Source organism: Chlamydomonas reinhardtii, chromosome 6 (genome assembly GCF_000002595.2).
Source record: "Chlamydomonas reinhardtii strain CC-503 cw92 mt+ chromosome 6, whole genome shotgun sequence".
In the NCBI taxonomy this organism is placed as follows: domain Eukaryota; kingdom Viridiplantae; phylum Chlorophyta; class Chlorophyceae; order Chlamydomonadales; family Chlamydomonadaceae; genus Chlamydomonas; species Chlamydomonas reinhardtii.
In genome coordinates this window covers 76,007-101,287 of record NC_057009.1, presented here as the reverse complement: position 1 = coordinate 101,287, position 25,281 = coordinate 76,007, and the positions used below count along the sequence as shown (strand labels likewise).

The following is a 25,281-nucleotide window of genomic DNA, read 5'->3' as shown; positions in this document are numbered from 1 at the left end:
CGACCTGAACAGTCCCCGTAGGTCCCCGCCGCACACCTGGCCCACCAGCCTGAGAGGCTTCTGAGTTCTGACACGCCGCGCGTGGCGCCTCGATTGTGGCTCACCATGATCTGGGAATGGGCGCAGCAAGTTTGTGGCATAGTTTAAATTACTACGTATTGAAGGCTTGCAGCAGCACCAAATAGGCGCGACTCACCAGGGGAACATTTGTTCCGCGCGACGACAGCGCGCTTGGCATTTCTGCTGGCTCGGACAGAGGCGAATATCATAAATCCACAGAATCCACAAGGCAGTGACCGCATTCGCAGTGGTGTCAGCTGTTGCCCGGTCGAACCCTAAACTTTGCAGCAACGAACTAGGAGGCGATGTGTCATGTGTCAAGGATCATGTATGCCTGTAACGCTGTCTAAACGTCGACTGCCCTGAGCCTTACGGGTGCCCGGCGCGCAGCATGCAGCTGCAAATCCTTCAGCCCACTGGGCGTTTCGCACAATTTTCTGTGCCCCAACTTCAGCGTAGGCAATGCGCAGCCCTATGCCCACCAGTCCATTTCGGAGGGCGGGTGCGGAGCAGCTGCACCCCAGGGCCTGCCTACCCGTCTGACGAAGGAGAGCAGACAGGCAAGCGGCGGCGCGGCCGGCCCCGCAAAGCAGAGCAGTCAGTGGATGGCAGTGTACCTGGCACTAGTGACGGCCCGGCACCAGCTGTGAAGCGGTCACGGGGCAGGCCGCCGCGCGATGCATCTACGGCACCGCAGGCACCACCACTGCCGCATCCGGTCCGCACCCCCTCACCGGCAGGCAGCGACAGCGACAGCGGGCAACGGCGCCGTGGGCGTCCACCTCGAGCTGACGCACATCGGGCGGCGGCTGCAGGCGACGTGGGGCCCCCGGGGTCCCGGCTGGGTGACGCACACGGCGGTGGAGAGCGCAGCGACAGCGGTCAGACGGCCGGCGGCCGCGGCGGCAGAAGTAGTGGGGCCAGGGGCCACGGTGGGGACACTTCTCAACAAGCCGCGGCTGCAGATACACTGTCCAGCCGGAGGGGCAGGCCGCGGCGAGAGGGCACGGAGCAGCAGGTGGAGGAGGCAGGGGCAGCGGCAGCGGCTGAAGGGGTGGGCACGGCAGTTGCCCGGCGCGGTCGGCCCCCGCTGCAGAAGGCCAGTCGTGAGGCGGAGCTGCAGGTGATGCTGCGAAGGGAGCTGCGGCTCAAGCCCACAGAGCTCAGGCCGCCGCCAGCCAGGTGCGCGGGGTGCGTCGTTGCGTGCCTATTATGGAGCGACCCCCTGGAACCCCCCTCTTGAGGTGGAGGTGGAAATGGGTCTCCATGACAGCCAGGGGCACGAACATGACGCCTCTAACTGGACATGGTGCTGAGCGCTGTCCGTGTAGTGAGGGAGCTTGGCTCCGCCTGTTGCTGCTGTCTGGCACGCTCAGTGGCCGCTGCCCGCTACCCATGCCCACAATCCTTTATGCCCTGCTCACAGCTGGAAGCGGCTACGGGACGGGGCTGCACCAGAGACCCTGCGTGCGCGGGTGTTGGCGCTCAAGGAGGTGGGTACCGGTGGCGGTGGTGGTGGTTAGGGCTTGCTGTGTCAGTGGGGAAGTTTGACGCCATGGTTTAGCTCCTTGCCTGGTCTTTCCTGCACTCATGATGTCGGGGCGCCGCCCTCCCACGTCCACATACACGCATGTGTCATGTCCAGGCGCTGGGGCTGGAGGTGGTGAGGCGCATGGTCCAGCGCTGCCCGCACCTACTGCACTGGGTGGGTGAGAGAGCACGCACGGTGTTGTCACGCAGTCTTGTCCTGCGTGCGTTGACTGGCACCAGCGTCCACTCTGGTCATATGGAACTGGGTATGACTGCCTCCCGGACCCACCTCCCCCTCCCTCCAACCCCCTCCCTCCCTGTCCTCCTTTACCCCCAGCACGAGGCCACACTGCTGTCCAAGCTGGATGACCTGACTCTGGGCCTGGGCCTCAGCCGCCAGCAGCTGCTGGGCGCAGTGCTGGCCTACCCGCGGCTGCTGCAGAGCGCGCCCGACACGGTCCTAGCGCGGGTGGCGCTGCTGCAGGCGGAGCTGCGCCTGCCGCTCAAGGTGGCCACAGCCATGGTGGCGGCGCAGGTGGGGGAGGGCGGGAGGCAGGCGGGCGGAGCGATGAGGCTGAGGAGTGGGGTGGGGAGGCAGGAGTTGAGCGGCCCACCGCCGTGCAGGAGCTCCAGCCGGTCCCGTCGGGGACTGGGGCGTCAGCACGGCTCGATGCGTGTGCGCTTGCATGTGGGCAGCGTGTCGAGCTTTGACGCGGCGAGATCATGCTCGAAGCACCTGTGCACATTAAAACCTCCCAACCTACCACTACCTGCTGCTTCTGATCCTCCGCGCGCTGCCAATTCCGCCTGCCCGCACAGCCGCCACTGGTGTGCATGTCGACGTCGACGCTGCGCTTGCGGGCGGACCTGCTGCATGAGGCAGCCAGCCTGCTGCCGCAGTGGTGAGGGGTGGGGACAGGGGCTGCGCGGCGAAAACTGTTTGGAATATGTCTTGAGACACACTGGCTTTGAGTGCTGCGTTGTAGCGAGCACTGCCATGTGCGCAACCCCCCTGATCCTCTTACGCCCTGCCAGGCGCCACGAGCTGAGCGAGATGGCTCCGGGCACCCTGGGCCGCATGCTGCGCTGCTCCGAGGAGGTGCTCAACCGCCTCACCTACACCTACCTGCGCGTGTCCACCAACGGCAAGAAGTTCCACGACATAAGGTTAGCATGCGGGTGGGGCGTGGAGCCACCACTCCCTGATGTCCTTGATATCCTGGTCAGCGCAGACACAGGTGTCTAGACCTGCAGATCAGTTTACGCCGCACGCGACCATGGACTCGTCACATGCGCTGCCCGCATTCACTCCCTCACATGGCCGGTGCTGGTCGGCTTCGTCCCTCATCTGAAGTGCTCGTGCTAGTTTCCTGTCCTGTCTCCGCCCCCTGCCCGGCCCACAGGTCCATGAAGACCATCACCACCATCCCGGCGGCGCAGTGGCGGGAGAAGAACCCGCTATTCCAGGCAGGTGGCAGTTGCGGAGCGCTTTTGTGTGGATTAAAGGATGATAATCCGAGCCGGGAGAATGACGCATCCTGCATTACCAGTAGCCGTCAGATCCTCACCTGCACGGTTCTCGTACGAGTAAGAAGCGACTTTGTTCCACGCTTGCGCAGGAGTGGCTGGACAAGGGCGCGCGCGACCGGGCCAGCGGCGTCATCGTGCAGTGGGATGGCTGGTGGCGGGGTCCAGGGGCGCACGGGCAGGCGCAGGGGCAGGGCCAGGCGGGTGGCGGCACTGCGTCGCCGCTGGCTTCGGGCAGCGAGGCGGTGGCGGACTGGTGGGGCATGCCCAGTGGTGGACTGAGCTGGTCGCAACTGACCGCACAGCCGGAGGGATCTCACACGCACCCGGAGCTGGGCCTGGAGGATTCGCAGCCGGGTCCAGCATCCAGCTCGGGTCGGGACACCGGCCCAAGCGCGGGCCCGCCGGGCTCCTATGGTGCGCCCCCAGGCAGCCTGGGCGCGCGCGGCAGCAGCGGCGTGAGTGGGCTGGGGTTCGGCGACGGCAGCCTGCGCCTCACCAGCAGCGAGCTGTGGCAGCGGTATTGGGAGCTGGGCGGGGGGGGAGACGGCAAAAAGTGGACGCCGCCGGACCATGACTCAGGCGGGCTGGGGCGAGACGATGTAAGTGATAGTAGTGTTAGCGACGAGGATGAGGGCGAGGAGCCGGAGGCAGACGGGCAGAGCGAGCACAAGGCGTGACGCGGCGCAAGTGCAAGTGCGTGTGCGCAAGGGCATGCGTTGAGTGGACGGATGGGGGCGGCCAACAGCCCGCCAGGCGCCACCACATGCAGGAGCATGATCATGCGGTAGCACGGGATTGTAAACACGTTGTTGATAATTCATTTCTTGGTCCAGATTGATAACCATCGCTGGAGAAGCACGTGGAGCACAGTTCCGCGCCAAATCGGCCTGAGACAGCACAGGCTCCGATTCGGTGCTCATTTTATTCTTTAGTCGTTATTGAGCCGTTCAGCATTCACCTGCAGAGGCACGAGCAGTTTTCGCTGCGCGGTCCCAAGACCCGTTGTTGACCCGCATACGTGCGCAACAGTGATGCGGTAGGCACCTTGAGATCAGAAAACTGCGTGTGGAACATTTCAGCGTCATGGCTGGGCCGCTCCTGTCCGAGGACGGCGAGCTGGAGGATGGGGAGGTCCAAACAGAGGGCGCTGCCGAAGCCGAGGTGGGGATTTGTAACAAGAGCTTGATGTTACGATACACGGAATAAGCGGACGATGTGCCTTGACGTTGGGTTTGCGCGCTCAAACTTTTGTTTGACCTACGTTTCCACATCGCCCGGAACCCCGCAGGAGTCCGGCGAGGCGTCAGGCTGCGAGGGTGAGGCTGAAGAGGCGGAGAATGGCTCTGCGGCTGGCCAGGATCCGGTTGGCGCCGCGCTCAAGCCGCACGGGTCGCTCCCGCCACCTCCACACTTGCAGCCTTCTGGCCTGTCCCTCGCGCCGTCCCGGAGCGGCCGCCTTCAAGACTCGCTCGTAAGTGCATCCGGAGCAGTATGCGGTGATGGTGGAGCCTCCAGCAAGGGCAGGAGCCACCACGAACGCAGCAGCATTGCGCGGGGCCGCTCAAAGACCTCGGAGGGATATGCATCGGCTCAGGGTGCTGTGACGGGCGCAAATGCGCTCAACTTTCTGCTGGCGCCTCAGCAGGTGTCAGGTAGTGGGACGGGCACCAGCCCCGCGCCCGGCAAGGAGGCCGCCGGGGCTGGGGCCGCGGGCGGCAAGGACGACCGCGAGGTGGAGGAGCTGCAGACGCTGCTGCGGGACCTCACACGCAACAGCAGCTTCCAGGTGGGGCGCCCAGCACATGCCCAACCGTTGCACTAGTGCTGCCTGTAGGGGGAAAGGGTGTGGCTTTTCTTTCGCGGACAAGGTGGCTGTTCGAGACGGTAGCTTACAACATGGCTCAGTGGGATACGGCTCATAAAGCGCGGGCAGCTGGTGGCATGGCAATTGGAGGAGAACTCTGGGGCCGTTGGAGCAGAAGTTGGTTGCACGGCGTGACTGCCGTGGGGGCCGCTGCATTGTGCCCCTGCCGGACCAGCCCTGACTGAGCCCTCCATCGCTGCCTGGCTGACTACCTGCAGGATGTCATGCGCTCTCTGGAGACGGTGGGTCGCGACCTGAAGCAAGCCATCAAAAAGCTGGACAAGCTGTTCAGGAGGGTGAAGGTGAGGAGCGAGGAAGGTCCCCGGAGGGAAACGGCAGCCCGACTGTCGCTGCGGTGGCAGAACATCAGGCAGGAGGAGCTACCTCATTGGGGAGCCCGAACGGACTGGGCGGGATGTCGCTTGGTAGGCGCGGTGCGTACGCAAGCAGTCGCCCTTATGGTCGCTTTTGTTGATTCCGCTCCTCTCCGGCTCGCACAGAAGCGCAAGGGCGACTCCATCGAGGACTACCCGGACTGCTTCCAGTACAGCCGCCGTATCCTGGAGGGCCTGCACACCGTCAACAAATTCAGCCAAACCAGCGCCTACCTGGCAGCGCCGGCTGCAGGCGCGGACGCGGCCCGGGCGCTATTCAAGGCGGCCATGAACTACCGACACGACATCTTCAACGCGGGGCTCAAGGCCGAACTGGAGGCGCTGGTGCGCAACTCCAAGGCCTTCAAGGTCGTGCTGGAGAACCGGAGAGGCGGCCCGCCCCCGGCAACAGGAGCGGGAGGCGCCAGCACGCCAGGGGCGGGCGGCGGCACGCCGGTGCCGTCTGGTTTGGGTGCCGAGGCGCCCGCTGGTGGCGCCAAGGCGTCCAGCAGCGCGCATCAGCACTCGCAGCAGGCGGCAGGGGCAGGCACTGGAGCGGACAGCAAGCCGACGGGGTTGGGACACGGGGGTGAGGCCGCAGGAGCGGGGCCGGGCGGCGAGGAGTTGCCACCGCTTCCATCTGGCCAGCAGGAGGCTGGCGCGCAGCCTATGGTGGGTGGCAGCTGGGTGGCTGGGGGCGTGGGGTTGACGGTGTCGCGCAGGGCATGGGGCCTGGTCGAGACAACCTCGCGCGGGAAGGCGCCAGCAGTTGGACTACGTGTCACAACTTGCCTAGCGCGCTGGTTGCGAGGGGCAGATATACAAATGACTCTTCCTTTTGCATTGGTGTGCAGGATATGGATGCTCAGGCGCCACCACCACCGCCCAGCACTTACTGGCGCAGCCCCTCTCCAAGCCCAGGGCCCGACGCGGTGCCGCCGCCGGGCCCTCCGCCGCCGGATGGATGGCCGCCCGCCCCCAAGCATACGCCGGGGCCGGGCAGCGGGGGCGGGGCGGCCGGGGCTACCGCGCGGTCCAGCCTCCAGGGCCGCGCTGCGTCCTCACTTATGGGAGCTGGCGGGGGCGGCAGCGCCTTTAAACTGAAGATTGTGGTGGCTTCCACACCTGGCGACCTTAGGGCAGCAGCGGCGGCGGCAGCAGCCACCACCGCAGGGCACGAGGAAGCCGATGAGCCGCCGGCGAAGCGCATTCGCGGCGGCTCGGAAGGCGAGGCCGGCGGCTTGCGGTGGAGCGGCGCAGCGGATGGGGCATGGGTAAAGCGGGAGGACGGCGAGGGTGGGCCGCATGGCACTGTGCTGGGGGCCGCGGAGGACGGGGGTGCCCTGCCTCCACCGCCCGAGTCGCCCATGTCTGACGCCGGCGCAACTGGCGGCAGGGATGATGCCATGGACACTGCGGCGGGTGTGGGGACAGAGGCGGTTCAGCTCCCGCAGCCGCCGCAGCCGCAGCCCTCGCATTCGCAGCGGCCGAGCTCCAAGCCCAAGGACGCGCACGACGATACGGCGGGTGGCAGCGGCTCGCACCGTGAAAGGGAGCGCAGCAGCCGCGACAAGGACAAAGACAAGGAACGGGATAAGGAGCGGGAGCGGGATCGCGACAAGGAGCGGGACCGAGACAGGGACAGGGACAGGGATCGGCACCGCAGCAGCAAGGATAAGGACAAGGACAAGGAGCGGGACAAGGAGCACGGGTCCTCGCATCGCTCCTCACGCCACCGAGACCGCGACCGGGACGCCGCGCACGTGAAGTCAGAGGCAGCGGCCGGCGGTGACATGGGCCCCAGCGCCTCCGCCCAGCGCCTGGCTGCCGCTGCGGCCGGTCTGCCTGATGACCAGGCGGCGGTGGTGTCTTCCTGCCTGGGCCGCGGCCGCCTGGTGCTGGTGGTGGACCTGGACGGAGTGCTGGCGGACAGCTGCTGGGACGCACAGCTGGACGGACCCACCGCAGCGGCGCTGGTGCGGCGGGCAGCTGTGGAGGCGGCAGCGCTGCCCGAGGACCGGCGCGAGCTCTTCAGGCTGCCGCTGGAGGGCGGCGCGCTGTGGCTCAAGCTGCGGCCGGGGGCACGTGCCTTCCTGGCGCGGGCGGCTGAGCGGTATGAGCTGTGGGCTCGCACGCGGCAGGGCCGGCCGTACGCGGACGCGGTGGTGGAGCTGCTGGACCCGCACCAGCAGGTGAGGTCGTGGCCTGAGGTAATTGTGCGCAAGCATGCCGGTTGGGGAGTTGGGAACGGAGGAAGAAGAAAGGGTTTGGCCAGGTTGGCTGGGCTCGATGGAGGTGCAGCGGCCTTACGTGATGCTGACTAATGTTGCCAACGTGTCTTGCACTGCTCATATGGCCAACAGCTGTTCGGCAGCCGAGTGGTGGCGGCGGGCGTGCTGGCCAAGCGGCTGCTGGCGGCGCTGGAGTGCAGGGCGCCAATCGCCGCAGTGCTGGACACGCCGGACGCGGCCTGGATGGGCGAGTCGCTGAGCGGCAGCCTGCTGGCTCTGCCACCCTACGCCTACTTCGCAGTACGGCCCTGCGCCCCGGGCGGCGCAGTGGCGGCGAGTGGCATGGCGAGCCGCTGCATGCTGGAGGTGGACAGGTAGGGCCGGGCGGGTGGGAGGGCTGGGTGGCCATGGTACAGGAGCACGAGGTCCTGGTACTTAGGCGGGGAAGGCTGTCCGGCACCCAGGAATAGGCTGGAGCGGATCACAATTTCACAATCACCCGCACCCGGTGGTCGTGCCTGCCGCCTCCGCAGGGACGAGGACGCCGAGCGTGGTGCCCTAGCCGTCGGCCTGCCGCTGCTGGAGGCGCTCCATGGTCGGGTGCTGCACGCGTACGCCAGCGGGGGGGCAGGTGCCAGCGCCAACGGCGGCACGGGCAGTGGGTCTGCGGCCGCGCCGCCCTCGCCTGTCCATGGCAGCCAGCAGCCGCCGCCGGCGGCTCAGTCTGCTGGACCGGCGCTGGAGGCGTGGGACGTTCGGCGGGTGCTGCGGGAGCTGCGGGAGCGCATTTTGACCGGCACTCACATCACCTTTAGTCGCGTGTACAGTGGCGGCACGGCGGCTGGGCCTCAGCACCCGTTGTGGCGGCTGGCGGAGGCGTGCGGCGCCACCGTCAGCGCAGCCTGCACCGACAGCACAACGCACGTGGTCAGCCTCAGCGGCGCCACAGCAAAGGTATGTGCCCCAGCGGCTGATTGAAAGAGGACGCAAGGTGCTGCTGACGTATCCGTGTTTGGGCGGCTCATGTAGTTAGAGACTCACATGCCTCTACCCCGCCCGTGCCACAGGCGTTGTGGGCACAGCAGCATGGCCGCTTCGTGGTGTACCCCTCGTGGTACGCTGGACCTTGAGGGTGCTGCCGCTTTTGCATATTTCATAGCCCTGTTCACGCCCTTACATACCCATATCCATGCTTTGTGGCATCAACAGGTTGGAGTGCTCGTGCTACACCTGGCGCAAGGCGGACGAATCGCTGTTCTTGGTGTGCAATTGAGCGAGCACGCAGGATGGAGGCAACGGCCGGAAATGGGGCTGGAGTACTAGAAAGTGCATGGCGCTGCATGAGGTGCAACTCAGAAGGAGGTTGCGCAATGGTGTACGCGGTCTGTAATTCGGCCAGCAGGACATGTGCGCCCCCTGTCTCCCGGCACGGTCTCCCGGCGGATTCAACAGATCATGGTGTCGTCAAGTCATGTTTAGGGAAAGGATGTGCGCAAACAAAAGCCGACAGCGTTAATTGCTGTTATGTTAAATGCATGTATCCAGGTCGTTATCGCGAGAGAGGTGGCCGTATTGGTTTGGAGCCTCTTCGACTTCCTGTCAAATCTGCTCAGGCAAGACGAGGCAGACATACCATGTATTGACTGTGTGTAGTATATAAGAATGCCTGCAACGCCAACCAACTAGCTCCAAAGCTTACTTGTCAACTTAACGTAGCTTCTGTGGCAGTCTTGGCGCCCTTTCGGCTTCACCCGTTCGAATTCCACCAATTTCAACCATAATATAACATATCACCACAAATAACGTCTGTGGTGCAACCATGCTGCTTCGCCGGCTGGTCAACTCCGGCCATCCAGCACCTCGCAGCGCTACATCGCACGCATCGGCTTGCGTGCCTCGCCAAGCCAGTGTGGCTCGCCCCGTGGCGTCGCAGGGACGACAGGAGCTAGCGCCTCGAGCTTCGGCTGGGGGTTCCGGGCTTGAGCCTTCGCAGCAAGTGCGTGTGCGTTGCCGTTCACCCTCACTATACCGGTCTTGTCGCACGCGGGCACCGGCACCACCGCTCGCACTGCGAATGCAACCTGGGAACAGGCACCCTAAAACTTTGCGTCTTCCTCCTGTGCTCAGGCAGTGGATGACGCCATTATCGTTCCCATGCGCCTTGCGGACCTTGGGCGGCTGCGCTTCGGCAGGTTCCAGGGGTGCAAGAAGGGCATGCAGGGCTGGCACAAGCTGTTCCCCAGCCAGGCCAAACTGGCAGCCCAGGCGTATGAGAGCAAAGGGGCGCAGCAATACCCCATGGTCGACGTGTGGCTGCGTGATGGGTTAAGCGGCTGGGCACCGGTGCAGCTGCGGCTGGTACACGACAGCAGGGGCTGCTACGTGCTCAAGTGCCTCCGCAGCGACGCCGATGCGCTGGGCCTGGAAGTGGGAGACAGCCTCGCGCTGCTGGCGCTGAGGCTGGCCTCCGATAGCGTCATTGCGTTGGCTGCCTGCACGCCCTCTGGAGAGCTCAAAGCAGGAGGAGCGCTAGGGGGCGCCGGAGGTGCCGCTGCAGGTGTGCGTGCCGCGGCGGCCGCCGCGGCGGCTGCGCGCGCCTCAACACCGCCGCCGCCGGCCTTCACAGCCGCATACTCCATCAGCCAGCAGCAGCAGGCAGGCGGCAGCAGTGAGGTATTGCTGGAGGTGACCCTGCCCTCGCTGACCGACATGGGGGCCGGCGGCAGCGGAGCAGCGGGTGTGCAGGAGCCGGCAGACCAGCAGCGGATGACGCTGCTACTCGTGCAGGTGCAGCCACACCACGATCCTCACTCTCTTCGACCCAAGGCCCACGACATGCAGTCAACCCCCTGCCTCGTGACGTGGCAACGGCAGGCTGGCGGTGATGGCGCCGGTTTCGCCGACGGGGCCTTGCTGCGGGGCCTGCCGGCCGCCCTGCTGCCGGAGCTGCCTCCACAAGGCCGGCTGCTGGTGCTGCCGGCACAGAGCCTGGCGGTGCTGGTGGCGGCACCGACCCAGGCCACAACGGCATTGGCGGCTGTTGGAGCCCCTGCAGTGGCTGCCAAGCCCCAGCCGCCGGAGGTGCCGACTGCCGCAGCCACCAGCAGCAGTGCCGCCAGCAGCAGCACCGCCAGCAGCAGTGCCTTGGCCAGCGGCCACAGCACTACCAGGGCCCGCCCCGCCGCCACCCTGCCGCCGCTGGCCTCGCCTCCCCTGCTGGCGCTGTTCACCGTGGGCGGCCCAGTGGAGGGCGCGGATGCGGGTGGGCTGCTGCAGCTGGTCGCTGAGAAGCCGTTGCAGTGGGAGACCCTGGTGCAGGCCTGGGGATTGGCGCACGACTGCATGACGCAGCAGCAGCGGCGGCAGCAGCGGCAGGCAGTGGAGGTGTGCCTGCCCCAGCTAGTGCCCAGCACCGCGGCTGCATCTGGCGAGCCGTCATTCGCCGTGCGGTGGCCGCGTGTGCCCATGTGGCTGCTTGCTGCGGGCCCGGACGCAAGGGGTGCGGGTGACGACAGCTCGGGGCCGGTCCTGTGCTGCCGGTCTGAGGCCCTGCACGTGCTGGGCCTACAGCCTGGAGACCGCCTGGCCCTGCACCCGGAGGGGCCCGGCCGTGTGATTCTGGTGGTGCCACCCAGTCGTGGCAATGCGACAGCGGCGCACACGGTCGCCGGCGGCGGTGGCATCGGGGCGCCGGCGGCGGCTGCACCTCCCGGCCCTGAGCCGCTCCTGCTGACGTGGAACAAAGAGCTCCGTGTGAAGGTCAACCTGCACGAGGGGCGGTCCGACTGGATTCCGCTGTTCCCAACGGAAACCCCGCTTGCCCGCGGTGACGGCGGCCGGCAGCCGGTGCCGCAGGAGGTGGTGCTGTGGGCGCCGCCGCAGCTGGCGCCGGTCCCGGCGGCCGCCCGCAACCCGCACGCTCCGGTGCCCCTGCACTTTGGTCTAGCGCTAAACAACCCCGGCCGGCGCGGCAAGTATATGATGTCCACTTATCGGTCTCGCATCTCGGGCCGCATGTCCCAGGCGCCGGACGGCAGCGTGATGGCGGTGATGCCCGGCAGCCGCCTGGTGGTGGCCTGGTGGTGGCCGCCCGCCCACAACCCCGCCGCTTCCGTCGAGGGCGGTAGCGCAGAGTAGCCATGCACACCAGCGTTATCAGGCGGGCCGCGGGGGCATGCAGGGGCGGCTGGGGCATCAGCAGCTGCTGTAACACTGTGCATCACCGCGGCTATGGACCTGATTTTGGCCGGACGGCACCGGGTTTCGTTAGGGCGGTGACATGCTAGGACGTGGACAATGGGAGGGAGGAGGTCTTGAGCATAAGAGCAAACTAAATAATGCAGATGGCAATGCACAGAGTGGATGTTGGCATGTTTCGAGGTTGCGGCACGGGAGTGAGGTTGCTCCGGCGAAGGGACTTCACCGGAAGGACCGGACAGTATTGTATGATCATATGAGGGGCTTCTGATTTGTCCTTCTGGATGCAACGTTACACGAAGGGTTCCTGGGATATGTCGGCCATATGTAGGTTCCAACAGGCTGAGTCACGACAAGTAAGGCAAAGGGGCACCATGTAGCAGTGATGGAAGAGAACAACCTGTGTCTTGTGCCTAGGAGGGTGGGAATTTCGGGGATTGGCTGTTTTTGAGTGGTTGGGACCCTGGGACCCGTTTCCAAGCACTGTTGCAGTTCCCTAGCGGGCCGGCCCAGCACTGCTGGATGCCTGGGCGGGACAACGGATGGCTCGGCGGGGACTGTTGGTCGGGCCGACCCGGGATGCTGGATGGCCCGGCGGGGACTGCTGGATGGCTGGGTCGGGGTCACCCCAGCACTGTTGAATGTTACACGCGGCGTGCTGTTATGACTGCGCCGCGGACCATGGAGGAGCGTGGGGGTATGCCATGGGTATTGCAGGGTAGGCCGCTTCGAACAGCGTGTTTTTGTGCTTCCATGTCATGCCCTCAGAATTCAACACCTTCGTTACGCCTTAGCATCAATACTATAGTGAGCTATGTTCACGCTATAGCGGCCGTTTATAGCTAAACGCTAAACCCCGAAATGATGTCTCTGCGGAAGACGTCCAGCGTTCGTTTTAGTTTACCCCGATTAATTGTGCACATGTAATAGGTTGTTTTCATTGGTGTGGGCAAAGACTGTGACGAAATGGGGCCGGGGCACCCGAGATGGCCGAAGCGAACCAGTGGTTCGTCCGGCTCGCTGGCCGCTTCTGGGCGCCTCAAAGGACGGGCTTGAGTATTCCTGCTGTTTTCTATATCCCATGCCCGTGGAATCAGGAATTGGTGCTAGAAAGACGACAGTTGGTTGTTTCAGATTTGCTGTATGGCTCCAGCTTCCAGCGGACAAACAGCAGCTTAAGAAGAACAACCTACACGCTTATATGATTATGGAACAGATACAGAAAAGAGGTTTGGCGGGTTCGCCATGTCAGGCCGTGTCGACCGGCACGCCCCAAGCATGTTCCCGCCCAGAGGGAGGAGCTTTTCTTCCTATGGGTTTGGCTTTTCCCCAAACAGCTTTCCAAGTCAGGAAACGTGATGTGTGCACGGGTTGGCTCGCGTCTGCTGGATGTCTGTGCTGGGGTTGGCCCAGGGATGCGGGATGAGCCGGCGACCAATGCGTGGATGGCTGGGTCGGGTCGGCCCGGAACTGTTGGATGGCCGGGCGGGCACTGTCGCATACCCCGGTCGGGTCACCCCCAGGTAGGCAGGTTATGTGGCCGGGCTATGCTGGATGCCCGCGCCGGCTGGATGCGTCTCCGACCCCGATGCCCTGGATGGCTCGCCCAGACATCCCTCCCACCCTCCTTGTGCCTTTGGTGGGGGGCTAAGACAGCTCGAGCGGGAACATAAGCGCCAGCGGGGAGTAAGCGGTCAGGTCACAGCCGGCCTTGCGATCGCTCATGCACTAGTAAGCTATGGGTACGAAGTTACGGGAGCGGCTTTGCGTTTGCCAACATGGCGCCCACAGGATGAAGTGACGGGCACCGCGAGGCGCCCACACCGCGGCGCAGCAGCAAGGCGTGACCATGATGCCACAGGTGCAGCCTGACAAGCATTTACTGGGTGTGGGTGAAGGGCTGAAAACTTAGCCGCTGAGAACAGGGGTACCGCACACCTGCCCTTGCGTGTCCCGTGCGCGCGTCCGAATGCAGGGGTCATGTCAAGCCGTCAAGGGCTACAGGCAGGTCTCCGCACACGGTTATTTCAGGACAATGCTGGTATTCGCTTGTTTCTTACCTTGGGTGAAGCTGGCTGAAGCCCCTTCAACTTCTGGCTGACCCAATCTTCACTGCAACCATGTACTGAACCGTCTTCAGGGCATCTCAAGCCTCATAGATAGAGTATAGCTGCATATCTCTACTAGCATTGTACTAGCATTATTGTTTCCTTGACGGTCGACATCGGGCGAAAACTAACATTCGGCCCTTGAAGCCCCGGCGCCAGAGGGAGCTTACCCGGCCGGTACTTTATAGCATTATTTGTATATCACACATACAACAATGCTGAGCCGGTCGGTCCCGTCGCGCCCGGGATGCCTCCCGATGTCTCGTGGCTGTCGGATGCCCTCGCTGCTGCTTGCCCAACTGCGACATCAAGACGGATCACATCTGCGCCTCACGCTACAGCAGAGGCCTCAGGGCTGGAAGCTTCGCCGCCACACCAGGCGCAGGTGCGTGCCCTGGTGCACCCGCTCGCCTTCGCTGTCCTGCTTACCTCCTTGGTTCCCCTAGGTTCCCCGGCCTCCCACCCGAGCAGACGGTAGTGCAAAACACCAGATACGTGAATAGAACAAGTTCCATAGTCGTATTCAAGAAAATCTCTGCAGGAGCCGAACATCCACAACTTCCCTGTCGTGTCACAGCGTGGGCTCATCACCTGGGCATAGCTCACAAGCAACTGACCCATATACTGACGTACAATAAGGCGCCCCACCCACGCCATTGGCCCGTGCACAGGCATCGCTCTCCATTCGTGTGAGCAGTCTGAGACCTGGGAACGGGATGCGGCTGCGAGGTGCCACCATGGACTGGAAACAGGCGTACCCGACACAGCTGCCCGCAGCCGTTCAGGCGTACAACGATGGGACTCTGTACCCCATTGCCAACCTGTGGCTTCACGACGGATTCAAGAACTGGACGCCTTTGCAGCCGACGCTGACGCGTGACACCAAAGTTTCCTTCGTGTTGAGGTGCCTCCGCTTTGAAGTGGATGCGCTGGGCCTGAAAGAGGGAGACAGCTTGGGACTCCTGGCGCTGCAGCCCGGCGGCCCCCTCATGGTCATCGCCGCCTGCACGCCCTCTGGAGAGCTCAAAGCAGGAGGAGCGCTAGGGGGCGCCGGAGGTGCCGCTGCAGGTGTGCGTGCCGCGGCGGCCGCCGCGGCGGCTGCGCGCGCCTCAACACCGCCGCCGCCGGCCTTCACAGCCGCATACTCCATCAGCCAGCAGCAGCAGGCAGGCGGCAGCAGTGAGGTATTGCTGGAGGTGACCCTGCCCTCGCTGACCGACATGGGGGCCGGCGGCAGCGGAGCAGCGGGTGTGCAGGAGCCGGCAGACCAGCAGCGGATGACGCTGCTACTCGTGCATGTGCAGCCAATGTCCAGATCACGCCAGCCCGTGAACATGCAGTCAACCCCCTGCCCCGTGACGTGGCAACGGCAGGCTGGCGGTGATGGCGCCGGTGGCGCCGACGGGGCCTTGCTGCGGGGCCTGCCGGCTGCCCTGCTGCCGGAGCTGCCTCCACAAGGCCGGCTGCTGGTGCTGCCGGCACAGAGCCTGGCGGTGCTGGTGGCGGCACCGACCCAGGCCACAACGGCATTGGCGGCTGTTGGAGCCCCTGCAGTGGCTGCCAAGCCCCAGCCGCCGGAGGTGCCGACTGCCGCAGCCACCAGCAGCAGTGCCGCCAGCAGCAGCACCGCCAGCAGCAGTGCCTCGGCCAGCGGCCACAGCACTACCAGGGCCCGCCCCGCCGCCACCCTGCCGCCGCTGGCCTCGCCTCCCCTGCTGGCGCTGTTCACCGTGGGCGGCCCAGTGGAGGGCACGGACGTGAATGGGCTGCTGCAGCTGGTCGCTGAGGAGCCGTTGCAGTGAGAGACCCTGGTGCAGGCCTGGGGACTGGCGCACGACTGCATGACGCAGCAGCAGCGGCGGCAGCAGCGGCAGGCAGTGGAGGTGTGCCTGCCCCAGCTAGTGCCCAGCACCGCGGCTGCATCTGGCGAGCCGTCATTCGCCGTGCGGTGGCCGCGTGTGCCCATGTGGCTGCTTGCTGCGGGCCCGGACGCAAGGGGTGCGGGTGACGACAGCTCGGGGCCGGTCCTGTGCTGCCGGTCTGAGGCCCTGCACGTGCTGGGCCTACAGCCTGGAGACCGCCTGGCGCTGCACCCGGAGGGGCCCGGCCGTGTGATTCTGGTGGTGCCACCCAGTCGTGGCAATGCGACAGCGGCGCACACGGTCGCCGGCGGCGGTGGCATCGGGGCGCCGGCGGCGGCTGCACCTCCCGGCCCTGAGCCGCTCCTGCTGACGTGGAACAAAGAGCTCCGTGTGAAGGTCAACCTGCACGAGGGGCGGTCCGACTGGATTCCGCTGTTCCCAACGGAAACCCCGCTTGCCCGCGGTGACGGCGGCCGGCAGCCGGTGCCGCAGGAGGTGGTGCTGTGGGCGCCGCCGCAGCTGGCGCCGGTCCCGGCGGCCGCCCGCAACCCGCACGCTCCGGTGCCCCTGCACTTTGGTCTAGCGCTAAACAACCCCGGCCGGCGCGGCAAGTATATGATGTCCACTTATCGGTCTCGCATCTCGGGCCGCATGTCCCAGGCGCCGGACGGCAGCGTGATGGCGGTGATGCCCGGCAGCCGCCTGGTGGTGGCCTGGTGGTGGCCGCCCGCCCACAACCCCGCCGCTTTCGTCGAGGGCGGTATCGCAGGGTAGCCATGCACACCAGCGTTATCAGGCGGGCCGCGGGGGCATGCAGGGGCGGCTGGGGCATCAGCAGCTGCTGTAACACTGTGCATCACCGCGGCTATGGACCTGATTTTGGCCGGACGGCACCGGGTTTGATAAAGTTGCAGCCGGATACACGCCGAATGCATCGGTTGATGGGGATGGCGGGCGGGTGCAAGGAAGTGCAGGTGCAAACGCTTCCACCGGTCCGGAGGAGCCCGTAGCGGGGTGTCTCGGAACGGTCATCGGGATGCTCGACGGGGCGCCAGAGCGACGGCCGGGAAAGAGTGGATGATGTGGTAGGTGGGCGGCGGTGGTTATGATGGCACCTTGCAACCTGCAAAAGGATGGCGGGGCCCCACCCATCGCAGACGTTGCATGCAAAGCATGAGCGGTATGTGATGCATAGCGATGGTACCGAAAGGGCATTGGGGCAGCGATTCTAATACCGAAATGCTGGCTGACGGGTTAGGGCCAAGCAGATGCACTGTGCGACCTCATCCGGTTGTCGCCATGGCGGTGCGGGGCGTGAGTGAGGCACAACGTTGATGTGGGTTGTGATAGCTACGTGGGGCCTGTGTTCCTATGGGCTATGGCCCGGACCTTGACAACGGACTCAAATCCCAACTGAATGAGGCAGATACCCGCAATCGAGCTTCGGTTATACGCCTGCCCCATACGCGTGGCCGCAATGGCGCAGCAGCGTGTTCAAGTCCTTGTGCATCTGAGCTAACTGATGCCGTCGCACACTGCACGGCAGCAACAGCGGCAGCGGTGCATCCACATATGGCACCTCCAAGAAACGGCGGGGCGGCACCCCGCAGAACGATATCCGCAGCGGTCTGCACGGTTGGGGTGTCCGAAGCTCCAGTACTTCAGATGCTGAACCCCCTGCTGACAGTGTGGGCGGTCCATGAAGCGCCGCATTTCGGGCAGCCGCAGCATGTGTGATGAGGGCTTCTCACAACACCGCCTCTTTCATGGCGCACCTTTCCAGCAGCAGCGATGGATGCGGCAATCCTGCAAACCACGCACGTGCCCTCTGCAAGCTATAGGCCGCACAGACTCGGATATTGTCTCAAAATGCTGATCCTGAGACCGCTTGCAATCGAGGGCCGGCATTCAGCCCGTCCCGGCCTCATACCGTACCATGAACCTCACGAATGGCGCGGCTCGGCGGCTTCATCTGCTAGTGCGTGAGTCCCTGACAGCGCGCTGACTTGCGGTCTTGCCGCATCCCGCCGACACTCATCAGCTCCCGGCAATCTGTCATTCACATGCTCCCTAGATTTATTGCTGTTTGTTGGCTGATGTGCAGTTGTGCAGTTGTGCTTGAGACCGGAACACGGCTGAACACATGGCGGGCTGTGCCTGTGCAAACCGACACGGCTATGTCCGGGAGATGAGGCAGTTTCGAAACCTTCGGCCTCAGACGTTGCGCTAACGTGGCACGGCAGCACAGTCCCATTTTCCCCTTGAGAGGGAGAGCCACTTTCTTGTTCAGCCTACTGATGCTGGCACTGCATACCGTCTGCGTTGCCACTGCATGCACCTAGGTCACTGCGCTGGCCGCCCGTGGCACGTGCTCTACGCATCGCCGCAGCAAACCACACCCTCATACCTGCCCCCCTGATTCCCGTATGATGTAACTCCCAATACAGCATCGTGCACGGTACGCACTCCCGCTGCGACAGCTGCCTCAGTAATGCGTGAGGCTGCCCAGCCACCGAGGTCCGCGCACGGTGCCCCTACAGCCTGCTGCCGCTTCAGTTGTCTGTCGTACTTAACCACATGCCTCCTGCACGCCCTCCTCCTCACCCTTCTCCTCCTCCACCTGCTGCTGCTCCTCCTCCTTGCCCTCCGCCTGCCGGTGCCCCTGCTGCCGCAGCGCCAGCGCCTGCCTCAGCTGCAGCCCCAGCGCCAGGGCCAGGGGCGGCGGCACAGCGTTGCCCACCTGCTTGTAGCAGTCTGCCACGGAACCCTTGAAGCGGTGCTGGTCGGGGAAGCCCTGAGGCAGGCGGTGATGGGCACGTATTGCGTGTATTGGTAGTAAAGAACCCCTGAAACCTGCTGCTGGTCCCAAACTCCCACGCCAACACCCGACTTCCTGGCTCACGACCCTTCCTGCCGGTTCCCTGGGACCCGCCACGCGTGTCGTACCTGGCTGCGCGCCACCTCGCGAACGCTGACAGTGCGCTGCTGGTCGAGGTCCGGGTGCAGCGACCAGCCGTCCACACCCACTTTGGTGGTCGCGGTGCGGAAGTAGCTGGTGTGGCACAGCCTGCAAACCACACATAGGCACGTGGCAGGCAGCAGCGATGGATGCGCGGCGCAGGCTGCAGCAGGAAAACGACAGACATGTATCGCACGGCCCTTCAACACGTCAGGCTAAGACTCTACACATGATACTGTCGAAGCACCGTGCGTACCTGCCATACATTCCGGATCGCCGTTTCCGTCGTTTCAAGTTGTTCAGCTCATCCTCTGCCTCGTTCTCCTCCTGCTTGAGGCACGGCAGGCTTGCCTTCACCAACTTCCAGCGCTCCAGGTACTGTTGTGAAAACGGGTGGCGCGTGCTTGTTCATCAGGTTATCAGGTGTTTCCTACGACTGCTTGCTTATAACCGTCGGACAACGCGTGCACATCGATTGCATCAACCCACCTGTTCCGGAGTCTGACCCGCCGTGGCGGCGGACAGCTGCTGGGCCGCAGCGGCGGTCATGTCCCCAGCGCCCTTGAGCTTGTCTTTGACTAAGAAGATGTCCATGCCTGGGGGCACGAGGCTGCGGCGGGAACAGCAGCTATAGATTGGCAAGAATAGTGTCAGACCTGCCTTCGTCATTACTGCTGCAAGCATTGAGCTTAGCACACCCCTACACAGACAGTGCTCTCATGCGAGACTCGATCCTGGCCTGCATACACATACACCCGTTCTGTTCCTCTTATATAAATGCAGTTATACAGTACACGCACACGGGAAATCTTCCGTTTGTTTGTTAACACACACACATACACACACATTCCTTTTGTTATGTAATGCACACACACACACACATTTCTCGTGTTTTCGTAATACACACACACACACACACACACACACACACACATACACACACACACACACACACACACACACACACACACACACACACACACACACACACGCACGCACGCACGGACACTCGGACGCCGCCTACTGCTCCTCCCACCTGGCGGCTTTGGCATGGAACTCAGACAGCACTCGCGGCGTCACGTGGTCCGCTAGCACAGGCGGCGGTGCGCCCCCACCGACACCGCCGTCCGCATATCCAGCGCCGTCGGCACTTCTCTGCCAGCCAGCAGTCGCTGCCTCCGCCAGGCGCCGCTGGTAGGCGCTCATGGGCCGCGGCAGTGGCACGGCCGGGTCGCTGGGTGCGGGCAAGCACGCAAAGCAAGACTTTAAGCGAATTGATGAGTAGTGTTGACAAGCATGGCCAGAAACGTAGCCCACGCCTTTCAGACTTGAAGTGCAGCCTGCCTAAATAAGCTAGGGCTCACCCCTTGGTCCCCGGCGTGATGGGCGGCAGGTTACCGATGGCATCCCGCACAGTCACGGCGCGCAGGGGCGTGCCTACTAGGCGCATCCCCACCCCGTTGGCGTAGTACTTGCCGCCGGGCACCCTAATGAACGGCTGGTCCTGCTGGCCCTCGCGGTTGCTGCCCGCCGCAGCAGCCACCCGGAAGGAGTGCATCGGGCGCGGCCAGTTGGGCAGGACCTCCTCGGGCAGGGCCGCGATGATGAACACGCGCTGGCGGCTCTGGGGCACGCCGTAGTTTCCCGCGTTCAGGGCGCCGAAGCGCACCTGGTACCCCATGTCCAACAGCGTCCGCAGCGCGAGCTTGAAGTAGCTGACACTGGGACCTGGCGCGTCCGTGGCCGAGCGGGATGAGCCGGTGGTGGTGGTGGTGGTGGTGGTGGTGCTGGTGCTGGCGGTGGTGATGGCAGCGTGAGGAGCCGATTGCGACACGTTCTCGTCCTTTGGGTCATTCTCCTCTGCCGCTGACGACGAGTTGCTCCCTTCTTCAGCACTGCTGGCACTGCTGCGGCGACAGTCAGGCGCACTGCTCTTGCTCCTGCGGCGGCGCTGGCGGCTCTTGTGGCTGCCCTCAGTGGGCTGCACGGGCTTGTAGAAGGTGAAGCCCATGACGTTCTCCAGTATGAAGTAGCGGGGGCGGTAGAAGTCGCAGTAGGACAGGTAGCTGCCAACCTGAGGGCGGTGGTAGCGGCGCGCGAGTGTCAGATGGGATGGAGTCAGAGGCGGGCTAGGACCCTGACGTCCTGTCAGTGCTTTGCAGCACGGGACTGGGTCGGGGTTCAGAGAATCCTGACATGTCAGATGGCTCAAACCTCAAGCCATGCAGCTTGGAGGTGGCGGCAGTACGTCAGACGAAAGCCCAACGCTTACCAGCGAGTTGTTGCGCACGGCTTTCTCTGAACCGGGGTGGCGGTTCAGGCCCGAGAAGCCTTGGCAGGGCGGCCCGCCCACCAGCAGCTCCACCTCGCCCGGCAGCGGCAGCCGCGGCGCCGCCGGCGGTGACGGCTCGGCAGCGGAGGTACAGGAGGCGGCAGCGGCTGGGTCCGCCTTGCCTGTACCCTCCTCCGCCTGGCGCCCCCGCGCCACCACGCAGTACTTGGACTGACCCGCCCGAGCCATGGCCTCCTGCGAGCACATGGCCAATAAGGGTCACAACCCACACTGGAAAGTACAACCGCCGCACATTGGGCGTGTACTGGTTTCTAGTCTGATGCGACAGCACCTCACATGCTCTGCGACGTTCAACCCCATGCGCCGCCCCGCCCCACCTGCAGCAGGGTGTTGCAGTCTCCGACCAGCACCTCTGTGTGCGGGTTGTTCTCCGCGTAGGCCTCGGCGGCGTTGGCGTCAAACTCCACAGCCCACAGCGTGGAGCTGACGCCAGACTGATCGGGCGGTGAGGGACAAGAGTAGAGGCGTCACATGCCAGGAAAGACTACATGCGCGGCATGCGGGTAAACTGACACAGACGGCCAGGGCCAGCTGCTCAATCGAGTAAGCTGCACTCAATCGCTGCTCACCAGCCCCTCCCACCCCACCTGGTGCAGTCCCTCGCTCAGTCCGCCGCAGCCCGCAAAGATGTCCAAGGTAGCCAGCGGGCGGATGGTGGGACCCGCGGCCGCGCCCGGTACGGGGGATGGGGCGGATGAGGCTCCGGTAGTGGGCGGGTGCCCCGAGGGAGATGCAGAGGCCGCCGCCCACTCAGCCTCCTCCTCCTGGCCGGGTGGCAGGCCTGTGCCCACGACGCGAAACGTGTCCAGCGCCCGCACACCAGGCAGGGCAGGACCCGCCGCCACCGCTGCCTGCAGGTCTGCCCCAGCTCCCGCCCACACCACTGCGCACTTGCCCGCCACAGCTGACACCGGCACCTGAAGCAGCGACATGCCACCCGCAGTGGCTGTGGCGGCGGCTGATGAGGGCGATGCTGGTGCCGGCTCGTACAGGTCCCACCAGTCGGCTGTGTAGGCCAGGTCGGGACACAGGTCCTCGGGCCGCAGGAAACGGCGGACCTGGAATGGCAGGGGCGAGCGAGGAGGCGCAAGCGAGTACAGAGATGCCGGACGCAGCGCACAAATACGAATCAGGCCAACTGTGCAACCGATCGGATCCACATCTCTCCCTACCTTGAGCTGCAGTTGCGGCACGTGCTTGCAGCCCTTGCCACCCGCGGCCCCAGCCCCGCTGGCCCCACGTGCAGGTGCCTGCTCCTCCTCCGGCTGCTCCACGCCCACCAGCTGCACAACTGCCCACGGGCCGCCCTGTCAGAATGCAGGGCATCGCGACGATTGGCATGACGGGCAACGGTTGTACGTAGGAAATGTACGCACACACACAGATGCAAGACTGGCGCTGCACCTCACAATCACTACGGCAGCATGCCCCCGCCCCACAGCGCCCCACGTGGCCACGTCCCCTCACCTGCTGGCCGCCCGCCTTCTCCGCGTCCACATACATGAACTCGCCAGCCTGTGTGCGTGTGTGCAAAAGTGAGGCGTCGGCATTCCGCATTGGGCGCGGTTGAGCTGCTTTTGGAGCGCCGTCGAAGCAAAGCACTTGCCGAGGCCGCCGCCCAGCCCTCCTGCTCCATCGCCACCCGACAGCCGGCTCACCTGGTACGTGATTCCTGCCAGGGTGAAGCCCCGCCCCTCTGGCAGCGGCGCAGCAGCCTCCGCACCCGTCTTATAGTGCAGGCGGGGAGGTACCTGTAGGTGGAAAGTGTTGGTGGGCAGACATTTTGTCAGGCAAGCAAGCCCTGGCTTCTTGTGGATGGCATGCACGCACACATACGGCGGTACGCACCCCACCACCTGAGCCTCTCGGCCCCCCTCCCACCCACCCCATAACTCACCTCTCCGCCCCCTGCCCCGCTCATCAGCTGCTGTGCCTCCTGCGGGTCTATCCACTGGCCCAGTCGCAGCTGGTCACGCCGCAGCGCCCGGAACAGCCCCTGGCGCGGGCAGTACACGTGCCGGTACACGTAGGTGGGCGGCAGGCCGGCGGCCACCGCGCGCACGTTGCTCCGCTGCAGCTTCAGGTCGGCCTGCAATGCGTCAAGGGCTCATGTGGAAACGCAAGCCGGTCAAAGGCATGGTTGCGAATGAGTTGACGCCACACCAACTACTGTAGGGTAGATACCAGCCCTCACCTTGGCGTTTTCTATGCTGTGTGCGTGGCCGCAGGGCCTTCCGCTCAGGTCCTTGGCCTTGACCACCTCCGCTGCGTCCAGGTCCCGCAGCGGCAGCGACAACAGCGTCTCCTCAGGCGACAGCCAGGCCGCACGCCGCGCCTCGTCACTGCTGCTCTCTTCATCATCCTTCTCCAGCACCCCACCACTGCCGCTGCTTCCAATGTTGTCACTGCCCGGCGATCCGTGTACCTTTGGTGCGACAGTGGATGTGTCGAGCAGGAACAGCTCGTGGTCCGCCGCCGCGTCCTCAAGCACCGTATCACGGCCGTGAAGCAGCCGGCGCAGCTGGGGCAAGATGCACAGGCGTGTGTGTGTGTGTGTGTGTGTGTGTGTGTGTGTGTGTGTGTGTGTGTGTGTGATTATATTAAAAAGTAAAACGAAAGCCCGCCCAACGACGACGAGCTACTTACCAATACCTACCATTTTACCATTTTACCATTTATGCTGGAAAAGACGGTGAGGCTGTGGCCGCAGAGCAACATGAAGGAGGCATTGGCTGCATGGGGCCTATTGGCGGGCGTCGGTTGCGGAGCACTGGTATGTAGCTAACCCAGAACACGTGTGTGTGTGTGTGTGTGTGTGTGTGTGTGTGTGTGTGTGTGTGTGTGTGTGTGTGTGTGTGTGTGTGTGTGTGTGTGTGTGTAGGGAAGCATAGTGGGTAGGTAAGCGGGGACATGCCTACAGGACGACACCAAGCCTGCACCCAAGTCATACAGGGCCAAAGCGCGCCTTTGCTGTAGTTGCTCCGGCGTGTCACTGTAATCGCTCCACCTTCCGCAGCCACTCCGATCCGCCTACCTGCACCATGGGCTCCCCATACTTGACGCCGTACTGCTTGTCCCGGTACAGCGCCTGCACCAGGTAGGTGGTGGCGGCGGGCGAGGAGGAAGAGCCCGAGGCGGCCGCCTGCTCTTCCTCATTGCCGGCCTGCTGCTTGCTGCCCGATTCTTGCTGCAGCGTCACACGGATGATGCCGCCGGGCCGCAGCCACTGACGCTTCCCCTGACCCGTTCCAACCAGCTCCGGGCCGACGGCGCTCTGGTAAGTTGTACGAGTCCTGAGCGGGTCCGCTGGGGAACCGCCAGTGTTGTCACCATCAGGCGCCGCCAGAGGGAGGCGCTTGCTGACGCCATGCAGCTTCCATCCCTGTTGGCTGGATGCGTCTTGGCCAGCGGTGGGCGTTGAAGTCAGCTTGGCTGCTGACTCCGAGCCGTGGCCCTGTGCAGTGGCAGCGGGCTCGGGTGAGACGCGCGCAATCATGATCCACCGGCACGGTTGGTGCCCATACAAGCTGGAAGGCTCCAGACACAGGGACGGGATTTATGTCACGCCAGGAGCACCACGTGTTGGCGTGCATGCACAGCATGCGTGATGGCTAGTATTTAGGTGGCGGGTGCACGAGCCAATGTTAGTAAAGTATGGTGTTAATTGGGGTGTCGCCGATTGACCCATAGCTGCGCCCTTGTTTGGCGGCCGACTGCTGAAAGGCCCTATGGTATCAGCAGCGGATTCCTGAAGATGACAGAATGCAGCAAGTACCGGCACAGACGCCAGATGCTCATATTGTCGGCTATGCGTGTCGGCATGGTGCTGGGCACGGTGCGTTCCTATGGCATCCCCAGCAGCCCACCCCTTCCGCAACGTCTGGAACCTGAGTGCTTCTCCAGCGTACCGTCATGTGTTGTTGTGATGACGTGCGGAGCACCGCAGCGTGGGAGGCCCTGCGCGTGCCTGCTGGCAGGAACCGAGCCTGCAGCATGCACATCGATGACCCCAAGCGAAGTGGCTGCCTTCGCGGCGCCAAGCCCTGGATCCCGAGCATGGCAACCCGTGCGATTATGCGTTAGCGCCCTGAACGCGCCAGGTTGTGGAAGAAACAGCTTTGAATGGAATTCGCACAGTCGAACCTGAACAGGTGCTTTAACATAAGCAGCTGCTCTTGTGTTGGACACAGTATGCAGAGAAATAGATATTCTG

At 64.3% G+C, this 25,281-nt stretch overlaps 6 protein-coding genes across 7 annotated transcripts; 5 read left to right on the top strand and 1 right to left on the bottom strand.

The window, feature by feature from the left end:
- The first annotated feature begins 112 nt into the window (after positions 1 to 112).
- CHLRE_06g249700v5 (uncharacterized protein) lies at positions 113 to 3,933 on the top strand. Its single transcript, XM_043062578.1, has 8 exons — positions 113 to 1,242; positions 1,487 to 1,553; positions 1,706 to 1,765; positions 1,928 to 2,125; positions 2,410 to 2,492; positions 2,626 to 2,757; positions 2,994 to 3,057; positions 3,210 to 3,933. Exons 1-8 carry the CDS (start codon positions 452 to 454, stop codon positions 3,795 to 3,797), a joined length of 1,983 nt encoding a protein of 660 aa, XP_042923284.1. The 5' UTR covers positions 113 to 451; the 3' UTR covers positions 3,798 to 3,933.
- A 49-nt stretch (positions 3,934 to 3,982) lies between these two features.
- CHLRE_06g249650v5 (uncharacterized protein) lies at positions 3,983 to 9,258 on the top strand. Of its 2 annotated transcripts, none has more exons than XM_043062577.1 (10): positions 3,983 to 4,281; positions 4,409 to 4,591; positions 4,766 to 4,906; positions 5,203 to 5,286; positions 5,485 to 6,030; positions 6,213 to 7,550; positions 7,722 to 7,963; positions 8,123 to 8,543; positions 8,657 to 8,703; positions 8,799 to 9,258. In XM_043062577.1, exons 1-10 carry the CDS (start codon positions 4,204 to 4,206, stop codon positions 8,860 to 8,862), a joined length of 3,144 nt encoding a protein of 1,047 aa, XP_042923283.1. In that variant the 5' UTR covers positions 3,983 to 4,203; the 3' UTR covers positions 8,863 to 9,258. The 2 variants fall into 2 exon arrangements, with proteins under 2 accessions (XP_042923283.1, XP_042923282.1); XM_043062576.1 differs by having other exon boundaries at positions 4,763 to 4,906.
- A 124-nt stretch (positions 9,259 to 9,382) lies between these two features.
- Positions 9,383 to 12,843, top strand: CHLRE_06g249600v5 (uncharacterized protein). Its single transcript, XM_043062575.1, has 2 exons — positions 9,383 to 9,585; positions 9,717 to 12,843. Exon 2 carries the CDS (start codon positions 9,744 to 9,746, stop codon positions 11,724 to 11,726), a length of 1,983 nt encoding a protein of 660 aa, XP_042923281.1. The 5' UTR covers positions 9,383 to 9,585; positions 9,717 to 9,743; the 3' UTR covers positions 11,727 to 12,843.
- A 1,009-nt stretch (positions 12,844 to 13,852) lies between these two features.
- Positions 13,853 to 15,738, top strand: CHLRE_06g249555v5 (uncharacterized protein). Its single transcript, XM_043062574.1, has 2 exons — positions 13,853 to 14,279; positions 14,566 to 15,738. The coding sequence occupies exon 2, from the start codon at positions 14,611 to 14,613 to the stop codon at positions 15,694 to 15,696; it is 1,086 nt and encodes a 361-aa protein (XP_042923280.1). The 5' UTR covers positions 13,853 to 14,279; positions 14,566 to 14,610; the 3' UTR covers positions 15,697 to 15,738.
- Positions 15,739 to 15,802: 64 nt separating this feature from the next.
- On the top strand, positions 15,803 to 17,278 carry CHLRE_06g249550v5 (uncharacterized protein). Its single transcript, XM_043062573.1, has one exon. The coding sequence runs from the start codon at positions 15,859 to 15,861 to the stop codon at positions 16,528 to 16,530; it is 672 nt and encodes a 223-aa protein (XP_042923279.1). The 5' UTR covers positions 15,803 to 15,858; the 3' UTR covers positions 16,531 to 17,278.
- Positions 17,279 to 17,820: 542 nt separating this feature from the next.
- Positions 17,821 to 25,252, bottom strand: CHLRE_06g249500v5 (uncharacterized protein). The gene is made up of 16 exons (XM_043062572.1): positions 24,977 to 25,252; positions 24,103 to 24,522; positions 23,263 to 23,589; positions 22,966 to 23,157; positions 22,727 to 22,819; positions 22,536 to 22,583; positions 22,241 to 22,375; positions 21,656 to 22,126; positions 21,386 to 21,502; positions 20,988 to 21,242; positions 20,080 to 20,789; positions 19,752 to 19,949; positions 19,205 to 19,325; positions 18,972 to 19,093; positions 18,703 to 18,823; positions 17,821 to 18,550 (listed from the first exon to the last, which is right to left on the bottom strand). Exons 1-16 carry the CDS (start codon positions 25,124 to 25,126, stop codon positions 18,326 to 18,328), a joined length of 3,705 nt encoding a protein of 1,234 aa, XP_042923278.1. The 5' UTR covers positions 25,127 to 25,252; the 3' UTR covers positions 17,821 to 18,325.
- Positions 25,253 to 25,281: the final 29 nt, after the last annotated feature.

Excerpts from the sequence above, each read along its gene's own strand:
- CHLRE_06g249555v5 (XM_043062574.1), top strand. The coding sequence starts at position 14,611 with ATGCGGCTGCGAGGTGCCACCATGGACTGGAAACAGGCGTACCCGACA.
- CHLRE_06g249500v5 (XM_043062572.1), bottom strand. The coding sequence starts at position 25,126 with ATGCTCGGGATCCAGGGCTTGGCGCCGCGAAGGCAGCCACTTCGCTTG. Across the intron at positions 22,584-22,726 it reads TGGCAGGAATCACGTACCAG|GCTGGCGAGTTCATGTATGT; the intron begins GTGAGCCGGCTG and ends ACACGCACACAG. Across the intron at positions 21,243-21,385 it reads ACTGCAACACCCTGCTGCAG|GAGGCCATGGCTCGGGCGGG; the intron begins GTGGGGCGGGGC and ends ATGTGCTCGCAG.
- CHLRE_06g249600v5 (XM_043062575.1), top strand. The coding sequence starts at position 9,744 with ATGCGCCTTGCGGACCTTGGGCGGCTGCGCTTCGGCAGGTTCCAGGGG.
- CHLRE_06g249700v5 (XM_043062578.1), top strand. The coding sequence starts at position 452 with ATGCAGCTGCAAATCCTTCAGCCCACTGGGCGTTTCGCACAATTTTCT. Across the intron at positions 1,554-1,705 it reads GGGTGTTGGCGCTCAAGGAG|GCGCTGGGGCTGGAGGTGGT; the intron begins GTGGGTACCGGT and ends TGTCATGTCCAG. Across the intron at positions 2,758-2,993 it reads AAGAAGTTCCACGACATAAG|GTCCATGAAGACCATCACCA; the intron begins GTTAGCATGCGG and ends CCCGGCCCACAG.
- CHLRE_06g249650v5 (XM_043062576.1), top strand. The coding sequence starts at position 4,204 with ATGGCTGGGCCGCTCCTGTCCGAGGACGGCGAGCTGGAGGATGGGGAG. Across the intron at positions 4,907-5,202 it reads CACGCAACAGCAGCTTCCAG|GATGTCATGCGCTCTCTGGA; the intron begins GTGGGGCGCCCA and ends GACTACCTGCAG. Across the intron at positions 7,551-7,721 it reads TGCTGGACCCGCACCAGCAG|CTGTTCGGCAGCCGAGTGGT; the intron begins GTGAGGTCGTGG and ends TATGGCCAACAG.
- CHLRE_06g249550v5 (XM_043062573.1), top strand. The coding sequence starts at position 15,859 with ATGTGGCTGCTTGCTGCGGGCCCGGACGCAAGGGGTGCGGGTGACGAC.